The sequence below is a fragment of the Manis pentadactyla genome, chromosome 14 (assembly GCF_030020395.1).
Source record: "Manis pentadactyla isolate mManPen7 chromosome 14, mManPen7.hap1, whole genome shotgun sequence".
Lineage (NCBI taxonomy): Eukaryota > Metazoa > Chordata > Mammalia > Pholidota > Manidae > Manis > Manis pentadactyla.
In genome coordinates this window covers 35,489,576-35,508,725 of record NC_080032.1, presented here as the reverse complement: position 1 = coordinate 35,508,725, position 19,150 = coordinate 35,489,576, and the positions used below count along the sequence as shown (strand labels likewise).

The 19,150-nt window shown below is 35.7% G+C and overlaps 1 protein-coding gene across 39 annotated transcripts in view; it reads right to left on the bottom strand.

The window, feature by feature from the left end:
• The window catches only part of CLASP2 (cytoplasmic linker associated protein 2), a 207,596-nt gene that overhangs the window by 104,877 nt on the left and 83,569 nt on the right, over positions 1-19,150 (bottom strand). For 27 of the 39 annotated variants that reach the window (XM_036892293.2, XM_036892338.2, XM_057491792.1 and 24 more), the window contains one exon: positions 186-265. In XM_036892293.2, coding sequence (XP_036748188.2) covers positions 186-265 — 80 coding nt within the window. Of the gene's footprint in view, positions 1-185; positions 269-19,150 lie in introns of all 39 variants that reach the window. The other 12 variants (XM_057491788.1, XM_057491791.1, XM_057491797.1 and 9 more) reach the window with 1 other exon arrangement.

Below are 19,150 nucleotides of genomic sequence, written 5' to 3'. Positions count from 1 at the left end.
AATTTAATTTTAGCCTCATTGAAAAATCACTTGAAAATCTAATTGCATCAAAAAATGATATTTTGGTAATAATAAGTATTTTATTTATGTAGTCATTTATGAATTTCTTTAAAGGGACAAAATAACTATATGAAGAGGCACATGGGCAATATTCATAGGAATTGTCACTTTACTGGTACCCTTACCTGAATAGAAGGGACATCTGTAAAAGCTTTTATAAAATCATCTTCATCAACTGCTCCAGCACCTCCTTCCTTAGAAGCACCTGCTAATTAAAAGAAAATTTTACAGTTTATTTTTAAGCATTTTACCACCAAGGACACAATGAAAAATATCTCTTTTGATATCAACAAAGGCAAAAGTTTGAGACATTCCATTATATAAGAAAGCATTACAAAAAAAAATCTCCAACTTTCAGAAAAGTTAAGGTAGTACTTGATGGAGCAGTAGTTGATTAACTCTCTGTAAGGCAGTAGTGAGGCTGGTTAACACCCAAACTGCCAGAACTGAGCTCTCCCATCCTTCAATGCATCATCCAATGCAGTATCAAAGACAAAAGAAATGCAAAGGAAAGGAAAACGTTTAAAAAGCTGAAGAGCAATTGTAAATAACACTAAATGTCCACAAGTGGTGGCAAATGATGATGCAGAGGACCCATGTATTCTGCAGTGGTCAGAAATGCACTTGTGACAGAAATGAGGGTCTCGAAATTAAACTTAAATACACAAACAAATTTTCCTTTATTTGCATGAAGACAGTAAAAAAGTTGACAGGCAGTAGTTTTTTCAGAGCCAGTAATGAAACTATTGTCTTTCAGCCCCAAATCCACTCTTTCATATTTGCTGATGCTGGGCCTAGGATAGAGCAAACCATTTTTCTGTTGATTCTAATGGTTTCTTGCTAAACTCTGTCAATGGGGTTACTGTAAGAGACTAGAAGCTAAAGGAAAGAAGGAACATACTCCTTCCTGCTTCCTTATTATCAGTAAAACCCTGGTGACTTTGGCAGCAGGCTCGTTTCATAGCAGCATCTGTTTCCAGTCTGCAGTTTTTCTAACACTCATTGAACCAGCTCACTGCACCCATTAGAGATGAGCCACCTAGCACTGCCTCCTCAGAGGTATGAGTCATACCTCTGCAAAGCCCCTCTGCTAAGCCGCCAAGTTTTAGTAATTTTAATGTCCTCATTTTGTTCCTCCACCTCTAGGGGTAGGAACTGTTTACTCTAATTGTTACTTCCATGATACTTTAGTGCTCTCTTTTTGCATTCTTAGTTCATCAATACCCATTTAACAATACTTTAAATTCTCTTTGTAAAAACAACTCTTGTGGTTTCTGTCTCCTGACTGAACCCTGCCTGATACATGTGGAATGTAGTTTCTAATTCTACTTTATCTATTTCTTCATGGTAAGAATTCAACATATGCACAAAAGTAAACTCGAAATGGATTAAAGACTTGAATGTAAGTCATGAAACCATAAAACACTTAGAAGACAACATAGGCAAACATCTGAATATAAACATAAGCAACTTCTTCCTGAACCCATCTCCTTGAGAAAGGGAAACAAAAGCAAAAATGAACTCATGGGACTACATCAAACTAAAAAGCTTCTGTATGGCAAAGGACACCATCAACAGAACAAAAAGGCATCCTACAGTATGGGAGAATATATTTGTAAATGACATATCCAACAAGGGGTTAACATCCATATATATAAAGAACTTACATGCCTCAACACCCAAAAAGCAAATAACCCGATTAACAAATGGGCAGAGGATATGAAGAGACAGTTCTCCAAAGAAGAAATTCAGATGGCCAACAGACACATGAAAAGATGCTCCACATCAGTAATCATCAGCGAAATGCAAATTAAAACCACAATGAGATATCACCTCACACCAATAAGGATGGCCAGCATCAAAAAGACTAAGAACAATAAATGCTGGTGAGGATGCGGAGAAAGAGGAACCCTCCTACACTGCTGGTGGGAATGTAAACTAGTTCAACCATTGTGGAAAGCAGTATGGAGGTTCCTCAAAAAACTAAAAATAGAAATACCATTTGACCCTGGAATCCCACTCCTTTGATTTTACCCAAAGAATACAACTTCTCAGATTCAAAAAGACATATGCACCCTTATGTTTATCACAGCACTTTTTACAATAGCCAAGATATGGAAGCAACCTAAGTGTCCACCTGTAGATGAATGGATAAAGAAGATGTGGTACATATATACAATGGAATACTATTCAGCCATAAGAAAGAAACAAATCCTACCATTTGCAACAACATGGATGGAGCTGGAGGACATTATGCTCTGTGAAATAAGCCAGGCGGAGAAAGACCAATGCCAAATGATTCCCCTCATTTGTGGAGTATAACAATGAAGCAAAACTGAAGGAACAAAATGGCAGCAGACTCAGAGACTCCAAGAATGAACTAGTGGTTACCAAAGGGGAGGGGTAGGGGAGGGGTGTGGGAGGGTAGGTGGGGAGGGAGGAAGTAGGGGATTGAGGGGTATTATGTTTAGTATACATGGTGTGGGGTATCACGGGGAGAACAGTGTAGCACAGAGAAGGCACATAGTGGATCAGTAGCATCTTACTACACTGATGGACAGTGACTGCATTGGGGTATGGGTAGGGACTTGATAATGTGGGTGAATGTAGTAACCACATTGTTTTTTCATGTGAAACCTTCATAAGAGTGTATATCAATTATACCTTAATAAAAAAAATACAAAATAAAAAAAGAATTCAACATATGAAATGGACTTCAACTACACAAGATGGAAATCCTAAGGACAATTAACTAAAAACTCTCACAAAATAAAAGATTAAATAAAAAATGTCTCCCCAATTAAGTTTATCATCTACGAAAGAAACAATAATGCTTCAAAAAACTAACATCATCCTAATTAAAAAAACCCTCAGGATTTCCAAAGGTATATAGGAAGTGCCTCATCTTTAAAAAAAAACCTTTAAAGATCTTTTTGTATATGAGTTTTAACAGCAAAAAGATGGACAGGACAGCATAACAAAGCTGGAAGCAATATAAAACTGTAAGTTGAAATCACTGACAATTTAATAAACTAAGAGGAACGAATGCATGCTTCTACAGGAAATTCAATTATGTGAGTAAATAAGTTATTCCCTAGATATTAAATAAAATCCAATAAAACTCTCATCCCAATCCCTATGATCAGTCCTAGTAACTAAATGAAACTGAAAAAAATATATATATATATTTTAAGTTGATGTTCATTTTCCATACAGATCCCTAATGGTTCTAACATCTAACTTTCCTTTCCCCATTGAATTACCTTGTCATCTTTGTTGGAAATCAGTTGAAGATATATGTATAGCTCTATGTCGAGATTGTCTGTTCTGTCCATTCTTTCTCCAGTACACCATCTTGTCAGTGTAGCTTTTAAAAAAATCAATCAATCTCTCTCTCTATCTATCTATTTTATTAAGGTATCACTGATATACAATCTTCTACAAGTTTCACATGAGCAACACTGTAGTTAATACATTCACCCATATTATCGAGTCCCCCACTACACCCAATTGCAGTCACTGTCCATCAGAATAGTAAGATGCTGTAGAGACACTACTTGTCTTCTCTGTGCTATACTGTCTTCCCTGTGATCCCCCTGCATTATGGGTGCTACTCATAATGCCCCTTAATTCCCTTCTCCCTCCCTTCCCATCCACCCTTCCCTATCATTTTCCTTTGATAAACACTAGTCCCTTCTAGGAGTCTGGGAGTCTGCTGCTGTTTTGTTCTTTCAGTTTTGCTTCATTGTTATACTCCACAAATGAGGGAAATCAACTGGTACTTGTCTTTCTCCACCTGGGTTATTTCACTGAGCATAATACCCTCTAGCTCCATCCATGTTATAGCAAACAGTAGCATTTGTTTTATTCTTATGGCTGAATAATATTCCATTGTGTATATGTACCACCTCTTCTTTATTCATTCATCTACTGATGGACATTCAGATTGCTTCCACATCTTGGCTATTGTAAATGGTCCTGTGAAAAACACAGGGGTGCATATGTCTTTCTGAATCTGGAATCTTGTTTTCATTGGGCAAATTCCTAGGAGTGTATTTCCTGGGTCAAATAGTATTTCTATTTTTAGTATTCTGAGGAACCTCCATATTGCCTTCCACAAAGGCTGAACTAATTTACATTCCCACCAGCAGTATAGGAGGGTTCCCCTTTCTGCACATCCTCGCCAGCATTTGTTGTTGTTTTGTCTTTTGGATGTTGGCCATCCTAACTGGTGTGAGGTGTTATCTCCTTGTGGTTTTAATTTGCATTTTCCTGATAATTAGTGATGTGGAACATCTTTTCATGTGCCTGTTGGCCATCTGATTTTCTTCTTTGGAGAAGTGTCAGTTCATAGCCTCTGCCCATTTTTTAATCAGGTCATTTGCTTTTGGGTATTGAGGTGTATGAGTTTGTAATATATTTTGGATGTTAACCCCTTGTTGGATATGTCATTTAAAAATATATTCTCCCATACTGTAGGGTGTCTTTTAGTTCTACTAATGGTGTCCTTTGCTGTACAGAAGCTTTTTAGTTTATGTAGTCTCATTTATTCATTTTTGCTTTTGTTTCCCTTGCCCAAGGAGATGTGTTCAGGAAAAAGTTGCTCACGTTTACATCCAACAGATTTTTGCCTGTGTTTTCTTCTAAGAGTTTTATGGTTTCATGATTTATATTCAGGTCTTTGATCCATTTTGAGTATACTTTTGTGTGTGGAGTTAGACAATAATCCAGTTTCATTTTCTTACATGTGGCTGTCCAGTTTTGCCAACACCACTTGTTGAAGAGGCTGTCATTTTCCCACTGTACATCCATTGCTCCTTTATCATATTAATTGACCATATAAGCTTCAGTTTATATCTAGGTTCTCTATTCTGTTCATGTGATCTATGGGTCTGTTCTTGTGCCAGTACCAAATTGTCTTGATTACCATGGCTTTGTAGTAGAGTTTGAAGTCATGGAGGGTAATACCCCCAGCTTTATTCTTCTCAGGATTTTTCTTTCTATTCAGGGTCTTTTGTGGCTACATATGAATTTTAGAAATATTAGCTCTAGTTTGTTGAAATGCTGTTGGTATTTTGATAGGGATTGCACTGAAACTGTAGACTGCTGTAGGCATGATGGCCGTTTTGACAATATTAATTCTTCCTATCCATGAGCATGGGATGTATTTCCATTTATTGGTGTCTCCTTTAATTTCTCTCATGAGTGTCTTGTAGTTTTCAAGGTATAAGTCTTTCACATCCTTGGTTAGGTTTATTCCTAGGTATTTTATTCTTTTTTTTTTTATTTTGGTATCATTAATCTACAATTACATGAGGAACATTATGTTTACTAGACTCCCCCCATCGTATTTTATTCTTTTTGATGCAATTGTTAATGGAGTTGTTTTCCTGATTTCTCTTTCTGCTAGTTCATTGTTAGTATACAGGAATGCAACAGATTTCTGTGTATTAATTTTGTATCCTGTAACTTTGCTGAATTGTTATTAGTTCTCGTAGTTTTGGGGTGGATTCTTTAGTTCTTTTATGTACAACATCATATCATTTACAAACAGTGACAGTTTAACTTCTTCCTACAAATCTGGATGCCTTTTATTTCTTTGTGTTGTCTGATTGCAGTGGCTAGGATCTCCAATACTATGTTCACTAAAAGTGGGCAGAGTGAGCATCCTTGTCTTGTTCCCATCTTAGAGGAAAAGCTTTCAGCTTCTTGTTAAGTATGATGTTGGCTGTGGATTTGTCATATATGGCCTTTATTATGTTGAGGTACTTGACCTCTATACCCATTTTGTTGAGAGTTTTTATCATGAATGGATGTTGAATTTTGTCAAATGCTTTTTCAGCGTCTATTGAGATGATCATGTAATTTTTGTCCTTTTTGTTGATGTGGTGTATGATGTTGATGGATTTCCTAATATTGTACCATCCTTGCATCCTTGGAATAAATCCTACTTGATCATGATGGATGATATTTTTGACGTATTTTTAAATTCAGTTTGCTAACATTTTGTTGAGTATTTTTGTATGTACGTTCATCGGGGATATTGATCTGTAATTTTCTTTTTTTGTGGTGTATTTGCCTGGTTTTGATATTAGAGTAATGCTGACCTCATAGAATGAGTATGATCGCCTCTACCTCATCTAATCTGCTTTTAAATCCTTCCATTACATGTTTCATTTCAGATACTGTATTTTTCAAGGTTACTGTCTTTTTCTTGAAGTCCTCTCTGAGACCTTGAATATTTTTCTGTAGCTATGTGAGCATGTTTATGATTTTTATTTTGAAATCGTTACCAAGAAGATTGGTGATTTCAGTTTCACTTAGCCCTCTTTCTGGTGTTTGAGGGATTTTGGTTTGAACCAGATTCTTTTTACATTTCATATTTCTAATGATTAGTATGGAATCATAACATTGTGTAGGCAGTGCCCTCTAGCACCCAGAAGCTCTATTCTCTGGAGCTTCCCAGCACCTGGAGGGATGGCAGTGGTTGCAGGCTTGAGGCACCAGTACCTGCCGGGAGGAAAAAGCTCTTTCCTGCTTCCCGGCTGCTGTGCCTGCATCCACTGTCAGGGCTAGCATACTGAGCAGGCAGGGAAAAGCCTCTTGTTATGCCCCTGTTATGCTCCACTGGCCTGGTGTGATGGCAAGGGCAGCAGGTTTGCATACTGGTGCCAGCTGGGAGGAAGGAGCAGCAGGCTGTGTATCACAGTGGGAGGCCTTGGTGCTACATTGCCAGCCAGGGGAATGGAGCGCCTGAAGCTCCTGGAAGTTCCCAACCTGCTGGGCTGAGGGTGCCAGGACAATTTTGTTCACCTGTCCTTTCTCCTGAGCAGCAAGCTCTGTGTAATCCTTGCCCCTTTAGCAGCCCTCTCACTGTTGGAAAGTCTTTCAAAGTGCTGCCTTTCTTGTGTCCCAGAGCAGCCAGTTGTGGAAACCTGTTTGCCACTAGCAGCTGGAATCTCAGTCTCTCCAAGTATTCTGCCTGTCTTTGCTTTCCAACCCCACTAATCTCCAGAGCACTATGTAATGTGTGTTTGTTTTCCCAGAGCAGATCTCCAGGGGTAGGTGTTCAGCAGTCCTGGGCTTCTACTCCCTCTCCACTCTGCTTCTCTTCCTCCTGCCAGTGAGCTGGGCTGGGGGCAGGGCTTGAGTCCTGCAGGATTGTGGCTTTGCTACTTCACCCTTTTCCATGAGGTCTTCTCTTTTCCCCAGATGTAGGAAGTCTGTTGCAGTCTTCTTTCTGGTAGCTCTTTCAGGATTAGTTATACTTGCTGTATTTTCATGTTATATGTGGTTTTGTGAGGAGGTTTCTACGTCACTTCTCATGCCACTATCTTAGCTTCAGATGGTTCCAGTCAAGATACCTAATCATATTATCTTAACATCTTGTAACATACTACACTCACTTACAAATCTCTTAATATGGGGTTTATTATTTTTGACAATGGGTTTCTGCAGGAGAGTGCAGAAGTCTAGATTTTAATAGTTTCTTCTCAATCTTTCACGGTTGTCTTGCCCAGGCCACTAATCAGTCTTTAGGGACTTGTTCTTACCAAGTAGTTCCTAAACATTCAACACAGTGTTCATGAAAATGACTTACTTCTGACATTCATTAATATATATCTACATAACTTCTCATTTATATACCACATTACTTACAATTGACTTTGTTACAGTAACAAGAGCAACCTCTGGGTAAATCTGAGAACAAGTGACTCCTGGAGAGCATACATCTCAACTGCTGGAGGAAACCTGAAGAGATGTACCAGAGCAAAGCCAGCTAGCAGCCTTAGGGTGTTGAGGTGTGGAATACTGAAAGTGTCAGGGAGGAACAGAACAGTGAAGGGGAGGTCAGTATGAAGAGTAACTACAGTGTATGTGAAATTTACAAAGGCATCACAATCTAGAGCAGAATGTTAACTCCAATAAATTAGTCCATCAACCAGAATACAATGCCAAAAACCTTCAAGGGAATGCAGAGCATCTGAATATATCCCAGATGAGGCCAGAAATATGTGCCATTGACTAAGGACATATACAGTCTAACCCTGAAAGTCACAATTCAGTGTCATGAAAATACCTTTATTATCCCATGAGTTCTGCCTTATGAGTAGGGCCAAATAAACTTGGTGGGGAGTAGAAATTAAATAACATTTAAAAGTCCCACAGGAGGTACAGAGTCAAAAGGCTACAAATATCAATTTATGCAGCCTTATGACTATCTCAGATGTGACAATTAGGTCTCTAAACCTGGACATGGGCATTACCAAATGTGGCATGAACTTGCATGGTTAGAAGAGCTGACCCCAGTCTTCCTCACTCTCACCTTTGACAGTTGCTTTGAATGAGCATAGGTGCTGCACATGGGAGTGCACTGAATATGGGAGTGGTGAAAATAGAGGCCATGCTGAGCAAACCCTTCCAGCCTTGCTTATTTCTTGGATACACTGCAAGTAAACCTTTTAAAAATCCTAGTTTTGCCTAATGTTTCTCCTCATCTTGGTTTTGATTGTCTGGTCAACAAAGCAGAAAAGAGGATTTATGCATAGGAGAATAATCTACTGAATAAACTGTTTCTTCTCACAATCATCATTCCATTTTCTGATACGGCCTTAAAGTTCATATAAAAAATACAATTAAACACTTTTAGCACCAGTAAGAAGAATGAATATCATACAATGAGAGTCAAAAAGAGTACTGGGCCCTAATGTCAAATAATACTGCAAGAACAGGAGAGTGAGTATACACACAAGGAAGAAACATATTTAGATCAATAAGTTTGAGAGCAGAAACACAAGTAAAGGCTGGGCTGAAGGGATAAGCAATTCTGGTTCCAACTTGACAGCTCTTTCCAATGTAACTGGGTCAAAAATCACACCAGAAGATACTAATGGTTAGTATATATTTAGTATACTAAAAACAGAAGCACTTTGCCCACTTGTCTAATCACTCTAGAAAACAGAGGTCAGTAAATTTTTCTGTAAAAGGCTAGATAGTAAATATTTCAGACTTGGTGAGCCATATGGTTTCTGGTGCAATTCTCAACTCTGCCACTGAAGTGTGAAAGCAGCCACACAAGATATGTAAATGAATGAGCAAAGCTGTAATCCATTAACACAAAACTCTATTTATGGAAACTGAAATTTTATTTTCATATACTTTTTACATATCACATAATATTATTCTTTTGAATATTTTTAATCATTTAAAAATGTAAAAAACCATTCCTAGCTCAAGGGTGATACAAAGACAGTTAGCCGGATCTGGCCTGTGGACTACAGTTTGCTGATTCTTGCAATCACTTGGATAGGGAGGAGGGTAGAGAATATTGTCATTCAGGAGATACCATGGTTTCTAGTATGTTAGACTAACTAGAGTAGGCACTCTCAAATTCCCAGATATTACTTCAAGAGGTTTAAGTATATACAAAGAGAACTTCCTTCTAGTTAGTCCTTAACTACTAACAAGGTGAAGTAATGGATACACAGGTAAATGAATCTGAGGGCAAACTAGTATGTTTCAGTTATAGGAGCAAGGAGAACAAAGTCACAGAGGTAGAAAGGGGCAGGTTCTTCTCATGCTACAATGAGGACCCTAGCACTGAAGAGAAAGATAAATGATGGAGAAACAACATGTGGGTAATTACAGCATAAATCCCAATGAAATTCATAAAAATCCATAATTTTTAAAGAGAGTTACACGAATGAAAACACTACCAGTGCTTTTGAAGAGACATAAAGTCCAAAATAATAGCCTTCTAGATCCCCAACTTTCTAAGGTAAGTAGACTGAAAAAGACTCAGCTGCAAACTCTAACTTGAACTGAATAATATAACTGTTGAAATAACGAAAAAACTTGACTGAAAAGTTAAACAATAAAACAAATAACTTGAGAAGAGGAGGATGCACCTGAATAAATTACACAGAATGTAGTAAACAAAACAGGGAAATGAAAAAGATGTAAAGAGACAGGGAGGAGAGCATGAAGGTCTAATAAAAACCTAATTGGAGTACCTGAAAGATAGAATAGAGAGAATAGGGAAAAAGCAGTATTTTTAAAGAGATAATGGCCGTGAACTTTCTAGATTCCAGAAAACCAGGAATCTGCAGACAGGATGCACAACACAACCCAAACAGGATAAAGAAAAAGAAATCTATACCTAGACTTTGTGGTAGAACTTATAATACCAAAGGCAGATCATCAGAGAAAAGATATCACTTAGAAAGGAATAGCAGACTTCTTAAACAAGAGCAGAAGCCAGAGAGGGTATACTAACATCTTTCAAGTTTTGAAAGAAGAAAATATTGTCAGTCTAAAATTGTGTACCTAAGTTTTAAGAATACAAGTGGAAAAAAACTAAATGCAATGGAAATGAAGAAAATAAACTGCCATTATTTAAAGATGGTATGACTCTCTAAATCAGGGGTTGAGTAACTTTTTCTGTATGTAAAGGGCCAGATAACAAATAACTTAGGCTTCATGGGCCATATGGTTTCTGTTGCAACTAATCAACTTTTCACAAATGAATGGTTATGACTACATTCCAGTAAATCTTTATTTATAAGACCAGATAACAGGGTCGGATTTGTCCTGCTCCCTGTAATATGCCAAACCCTGGTGTAGACAGAAAACCCAAAATAATATATAGTAAAATCACTAAAAACTTTAGCAAGGTGATCAGCTACAAAATCAAAATAGAGAAATCAATTTCATTTCTATGCATCAGCAACAAAGGTAGAAATTTGAACTTAAAAAGAAAAATACTGTTGATGGACACTGAGGGCATTACACTAAGTGAAATAAGTCGCCGAAAGACAAATACCATATGACCTCACTTCTATGTGAAATCTAAAAAAATAAAAAATAAAACCAAGCTCAAAGATAAAGAGAACAGATTGGTGGTTGTCAGAGGTGGGGTGGGGCAGGGGACGGGCTTGAAACGGATAAAGGGAGTCAAAAGGTACAAACTTGCAGTTATAAAATTAAAAGGTCATGCAGATATAAGGTACAGCATGGCAGCTATATAGTTAATAATACTGCATGGTATATTTGAAAGTAGCTAAGAGAGTAGATATTAAAAGTTCACATTACAAGAAAAAAATCTGTAACTATATATGGTGATAAATGTAACTAGACTTACTGTGATCATTTCACAATATATACACATAAAGAATCATGTTGTACAACTTAAACTTATGTTAAATGTGTTAATTGTATCTCAAAAAAATCCTTACATGAATCTATAGATAGATGAATCTAAAGAACCTATAGATGAATTTGGGGAGAACTGCCATCCTTGTATTGTCTTTCTATCTAGGAATGTATGTGCATTTATTACTTTTAAAATTTCTTTCACAAAGTTTTATAATTTCCAAAAGAAACTACATTTAATAGTAGTAAGTATTCTGAGATACTGAGGAATGAACCAAACAAAACAAAGTGAAAAACTTTTTGGGGAAAAATAAATATTAATGTGACATTAAAGAATACTAAAATAACTGGAAAATATTCCATGTTCATGGACAGGAAGATCCAGTATCACAAAGATGACCAGTCTTCCCAAAGTAATACAATAATAATAAGCCTCCAATAGGTTTCTTGTAAAACTCTGCCACATGATAAAAGAGTGATTTAGAACAATTCAATAATGTCCTAAAATTCAACAAAATGCTGAGATAATGGGTTATCTAGTATAAAAAAGAAGGTATTTCCTTACCAAATACTGAAACTTACAGTAGACATTCTGATTCTCATGGGAAAATGGTAGGCATCCAATTTCAAACAAAATGCTCAAGACCAAAAAAAGCAAAAATTACTTACAGCACATACTTATAATACAACTAAGAGAAGATAAATAACACTTTAGACTTCAATTTACAAGTAAATGGGGAAGTATGAACATCCAAGACCAACAGTAACAACTGAGAGTCCTCAAGAGAAAAATCAGAGGCAATCATATAGAATAGAGGATCCTGGTAGTAGTGAACACAGATATGAACTAAGGTATCCCCCCAACACTTAGAAGGTAGAGGTAACCCTTGGAAGCATGGTGGATAAAGGAAAGAGAAAAAGAAAATAAGGGCTCAACTGAAACAAGATGGTATCACAATATCAGAAGTAGAAAAGCCCCCCACGTATCATTTAGTAAAGAAAACAGGCTGTATTTCACTATACCAACAGAAGAGGGCATTCCTGAATTAAGAAACAGCAAATTTTTCTTCCTGGCCCCACAGAATAACTTGTTACAAAAAATATTCTTAGGACATTTGAGGAAACTTGAATATAGAATGGAAGTGCTTCACCACTACCAGGATCCTCTATTCTATATGATTGCCTCTGATTTTTCTCTTGAGGACTCTGCAGTTGTTACTGCTGGTCTTGGATGTTCATACTTCCCCATTTACTTGTAAATTGAAGTCTGAAGTGTTATTTATCTTCTCTTAGTTGTATTATAAGTATGTGCTGTAAGTAATTTTTGCTTTTTTTGGTCTTGAGCATTTTGTTTGAAATTGGATGCCTACCATTTTCCCATGAGAATCAGAATGTCTACTGTAAGTTTCAGTATTTGGTAAGGAAATACCTTCTTTTTTATACTAGATAACCCATTATCTCAGCATTTTGTTGAATTTTAGGACATTATTGAATTGTTCTAAATCACTCTTTTATCATGTGGCAGAGTTTTACAAGAAACCTATTGGAGGCTTATTATTATTGTATTACTTTGGGAAGACTGGTCATCTTTGTGATACTGGGTCTTCCTGTCCATGAACATGGAATATGGTAAGTATATAGTTTAAGAATAACTTACAGAAAATAAAAGGGCTAGAGGAACAAGTTAACATCACAAAGTGTAAAAAAGGGAACCCTTATACACCGTTAGTAGGAATGTAAATTGGTATAGTCACTATAGAAAAAAAATACTATTTAGGTTTCTCAAATAACTAAACAGAAATACCATACGACCCAGTAATTCCACTTCTGGGAATTTAACCCAAGAAAACAAAATAACTAATTTCAAAAGATATGTGCACTTAATGATTACTGCAGCATCATTTACAATAACCAAAATATGGAAGCAACCTTAGTATCCAATAATAGATAAATGGATAAAGACATGGTACATATATATAATGGAATATTACTCAGATATAAAAAAAGAATGAAATCCAGCCATTTGTGACAACATGGACAGAACTAGAGGGTATTAGGCTAAAATAAGTCAGATGGAAAGACAAATTCCACATGACTGCACTTGCATGTGGAATCTAAAAAATACAACAAATGAACAAACAAAACAAATAGACTCAAACACACAGTGGTTGTCAGAGGGGAGGCGGATATGGGCACAGGTGAAAGGGCTAGAGAGATACAAACTTTCAACTATAAAATAAATTGTACATGGGGATGAAAGAACAGCAGAGAGCACACAGTCAATAATTTATTGTAGTATCTCTGTGACAGGTGGTAACTACACTTATTGTGATGAACATTCAGTAATGTATATATAATTGTTGAATCACTATGTTGTATATCTGAAACCAATACAATATTGTATATCAACTATATTTCAATTAAAATTAAGTTTAAAAAAATCACAAAGAATTCAGACAAATCCAGAACATGAGACAATCCAAAAGATAACTAGCCTAGATTCTTCAAAAAAAGATCAGTAGCTTGAAATAAAATTGGTAAGGGGATTGTTTTATACATAACTTGATGAAATTTTCTGTATATAATAATGGTATTAAGGTTATAATGAAGCATACCTTTAAGTCTGAGAAGATGCATATTAAATATTTATCACCAAAATGTCGATATCTACAATTTATTTGCCAAATGTTGTTACAAAAAAAGAATATTGTGTGAGAGTATAATCTATATATAGAGAGTTAAAGTACATATGGCAAAATGCCAGTATTAAATCTAAGCGGTGAGTGTTCACTGTATGTCACTCTGCTGTATGCTCAAAATTGTTCATAATAAAAAGTTTGGGAGACCACTATGAAGCCTGAGTATGTACAGACAAATAGATCAGGAAAAATGGAAGGAAATTATAGAAACTAACCAAAAGATACAGAGTAGTATCTCAATTCAATGATGTAAACAATGTTTTATTTAATTGCATGGATGTTAGCTGGCCATGTATAAGGAAGAAGATAAACTGAAATGGATATGCTGTCAACCTATAAACCTATATAAATTCCAGATATACTGAACAAACTAAATGCAAAATAATTAATGTTTTAGAATCAATTAGACTGCCTGTATAACCTTGTGACTGGACAATAGTCCTTCTTATTCAAGACAGGAAATTTAGAACTCAAAAGAAAAAGGACAGATATTTGACCTACCACAATGAAAAATTTTAAATCTTGATGTAAAAATGCTACAGACAAAGGAGAGACTGAGAAAATATTTGTAACTTTTAAGAAAAGAATGAAAGGTCTAATATTTTTTAAATTACAAACTGATGAGAAGACAAAACAATAAAAAGATTGGCAAGTGATAACAACATGTAACTCACTAAAGAGGATCTGATAATTCCTATTAATGGATTTAAATATTCTGAACTTCACTAGAATATAAACTACAGGAGGGCAGTTTTTGTTTCTGCTCACTGACATATCCGAGAAATTATGGATGTAGCAGCACACTGAAGCTTTCAATAAATATCTGCTAGCTGTAGGCCAGATGGATAGGTGGATGAAAAATGCAAATTTTAAAAAGCATCATTTTTCCCTATCAAAATGGCAAAAATTAATGAGGCTGTTATATGCAATGCTAGAGAGGTAAAATGTCTACTACAACTAAATACACACACAACCTTTAATTGAGCAATTTCATTTAGAGGAATCTATTCTACAGATAGAAGCACTAGAATGTCCACATTCATCAATACATGGAGATCTTTATAATGGCATAAAGTTGCAAGCAACCTGAATGACCATGCAGAAGAAAATTTAGTAAGTCATGGTAAATCAATAATTGTGGAATACTATACAGCGATTGCAAGGATACAATAGCTCGCTTTCTTGATTTTGAAGGAAGGGAGGATGTTTTGTGAAAAAAGCAAGTTAGAAGTGTTTATAGTATGTTTGAGGTGGCAAAAATAAAATCTCATCTTGAGTACCTACAAAAATGGACATGGAGTAGGATGGGAAGGGTACACACCAAATGTTAACACTGATTACCTAAGAGTAGTGGGATTACAGAGCCAAGGCATTATTAAAGATTTTTTTTTCAAACATCACTCTATTATTTGACTTAAAAGCGAGGGTGCCTTTTATATTTTAAAAAATTGAATTATGTGTTTCAATTCTTTTCATTAGTAAGAAACACATAAATTGGTTCTAAAAAAGAAAAATGGTAAGTTAATGAAAAAATTAAATTTACAAGATGACCATCATAGAAATGCTTACTAATTTAGCTATATTATATGTGATAAATAGAAGCCCGAAACTATAGTTATTACAAACTTCTGCTTTATATGGAGCAAGTGTTATCAAGTCTAACTAATGAAAAATTCCTCACACATGGGATCTATATTGATAGTTCACTCTTTTCTGAGGCAAACCTTCAATCAATTACCTACCTGTATGTGACTATAAATTATCTAACACCTAAATCTCAGTCTAAAAGTATAGGTAAAAGTATAGAAGGACCAAAATGCTAACAATATTAACACTGGTTGGTGGACTAATGAGCATGCACAGATACTATAATTATTTTGTAAGTTTAAAACCTTGAACATGCCATATATCTCCTCAGAGCCTAACATGAAGCCTTGCACACAGTAGGTTCTTTATACAGCTGTGGATAAAGACAGGAACTTCTCCATGGAGAGACTGGGTCTTCAGTTTGCTCATTAATTTCAATCAACATAGTTTGGCTGATATGGAGAAGACAAGTAGTGACTCTATAGCATCTTACTACACTGATGGACAGTGACTGCAATGAAATGTGGGGAGGAACTTGATAATACAGGTGAATGTTGAAACCACAATGTTGTTCATGTGAAACCTTTATAAGACTGTATATCAATGATACCTTAATTAAAAAAAAGAAATAGTCTGACGTTTATATTATTTTCCCTCTTAATCATTCTGGCTGCCTCAAAATAAAACCTTGCACAATAAAATTTCTTTATTACAAAGTTTTGCTCAAGAGGTAAAACAAAACGGAGGTCAAAGAATACAACTATAGCAAAACATGTATATTCTTACACACTGTAAACAATTAGGTAATTTATTGATTTACATTTAAAATAACTTATTTGTTAATTACTTGAATCATGTTTACCTTAAAACTAAAGCTAAGATAGAAGCAAGGCATCTTATGATGAGTAGTTAGTAACGAGAGAGTCAGAGCACTTTAAGATAGTAGAGTGGAGACTGGCCAATCTCTGAATTCCAAATGTCAATAATAGTGTTTTGCTATCTGGCAAAAAAATAAGAAAACATTTATCACATGCAGAGTTAGTTAGGCCCTGGACAGTGGGCCAAGCACTGGGTTCTCATTTCATCTCTGCTAGTAACTGATCCTGGATACATCATTTAACTCTCTGAGGCTCAGTCTCTTCATCTGAATCAGGGTCAGATCATTTTTAAGACCCTTCAGGGCTAAAATTTTCTGGATTTCGTATCTCCCCTGTCATAAAAGGAACAGAGGAAGAAAACAAACAAAACAAAACACACACATCGAAAATAATTTGGTTTTATATAAAGTTCAAAAACACAAAATTGAGGTTTATCAGTTAAAAATTTAGAATCCAAGATTAAACAACAAATTCTGTGAGATTTGTTTTGTTAAATATATACTGTTTCTCATTATCTTTATTTATTTAAAAGAAAAAATAACCGTGTTTGCATGAGAGGAAAAAATGAGGATGATTAGCATAATTTGTGGAAAATAGATATGTGGACATTGGTAACAAAACCTCAGGTCAGACATTAGTGAAGTAAAACAAATGTAAAATATCCTGTAAGATGAATAAAGTACTACTGAATTTGAAAAGATGGTAATTACCTAATTATAAAAATTGAAAGTTAAAACCATTTCAAAGTAATCTTTAATATTAGAAGGAAATAGTAGAGAGAAAATACTCTACTTAAGTGAGCAAAAGAGAACAAGAGAATCTTGAGAATTGATGACCTGCCTCATGGTATGTTTCAATGATTACACAGAAGCTTCAATGCCAAACCACTAACCCCAAAATCCAGCACAAAAATTATAAACAATAACAATTACATCATCATCTAATTCAATCTTTATTTTTTAAAAAGAATAGCAGTCAAAATAATTGGTACAGGAATAGGGATATGATAACTCAGAAAATAAAGTTTAAAAAGGCAATCTCAACAAGAAAATACAACAAGCATCTCTACTAACAATGGAAAAATTTTAAGTTTACACATTTCTCAGTATTCTAATTTGCTGGGGATCATACTAGCTGAGGTTTAAAATGATTGACTTACAGTCATGAAACCATGAAACTCTTAGAAGACAACATAGGCAAACATCTCCTGAATATAAGCATGAGCAACTTCCTCTTGAACCCATCTCCTCAAGAAAGGGAAACAAAAGCAAAAATGAACTCATGGGACTACATCAAACTAAAAAGTTTCTGTACGGCAAAGGACATTATCAACAAAACAATAAGGCATCCTTCAGTATGGGAGAATATATTTGTAAATGACAATTCCAACAAGGGATTAACATCCAAAATATATAAAGAACTTAGATGCCTCAACACCCAAAAAGCAAATAACCCGGTTAAAAAATGGGCACAGGATATGAAGAAACAGTTCTCCAAAGAAGAAATTCAGATGGCCAACAGACACATGAAAAGATGCTCCACAACACTAATCATCAGCGAAATGCAAATTAAAACCACAATGAGATATCACCCCACACTAGTAAGGATGGCCAGCATCGAAAAGACTAAGAACAACAAATGCTGGTGAGGATGTGGACAAAGAGGAACCCTCCTACACTGCTGGTGGGAATATAAGCTAGTTCAACCATTGTGGAAAGCAATATGGAGGTTCCTCAAAAAACTAAAAATAGAAATACCATTTGACCCCGGTATCCCACTCCTTGGAATATACCCAAAGAATACAACTTCTCAGATTCAAAGAGACATATGCACCCCTATGTTTATTGCAGCACTTTTTACAATAGCCAAGGTATAGAAGCAAGCTAAGTGTCCATCTGTAGATGGAGGATAAAGAAGATGTGGTACATATATACAATGGAATACTATTCAGCCATAAAAAAGAAACAAATCCTGCCATTTGCAACAACATGGATGGAGCTGGAGGACATTATGCTCAGTGAAATAAGCCAGGCGGAGAAAGACCAATGCCAAATGATTCCCCTAATTTGTGGAGTATAACAATGAAGCAAAACTGAAGGAACAAAATGGCAGCAGACTCAGAGACTCTAAGAATGAACTAGTGGTTACCAAAGGGGAGGGGTGTTGGAGGGTGGGTGGGGAGGGAGGGAGAAGGGGACTGAGGGGTATTATGTTTAGTAGATATGGTGTGGGGGATCATGGGGAGAACAGTGTATCACAGAGAAGGGACATAGTGGATCTCTGGCATCTTGCTGCACTGATGGACAGTGACTGCATTGGGGTATGGGTGGGGACTTGATAATATGAGTATATGTAGTGACCACATTGTTTTTTCATGTGAAACCTTCATAAGAGTGTATATCAATCATATCTTAATAAAAAATTTAAAAAAAATAATTGATTTACAGACTAAAAAGTAGTGATCATTACTGTAGATTATAATCTCAGAGCTACCAGATCTACAAGAATCCTTATTTACCCAGTGAGATTAGTGTTGGCAGCAACGCAGCTAAGTGAATTCTGTGTTTTGACCATTTACTAGATGTGTGGCCCAGTACAAGAAGTTTACTCAACCTCTCCAAACTGTAGTTTGCTCATCAGTAAAGCTGGGAAAATAAAGTACCTAACGCAGGGGTCTTGAGGTTTAAATGACAGAATATATGTAAGAACGCTGAAGAATTAAAAAAAAAATTATTACCTAACATACTATAGAAATATGTCAGGTATCTTTAGGTA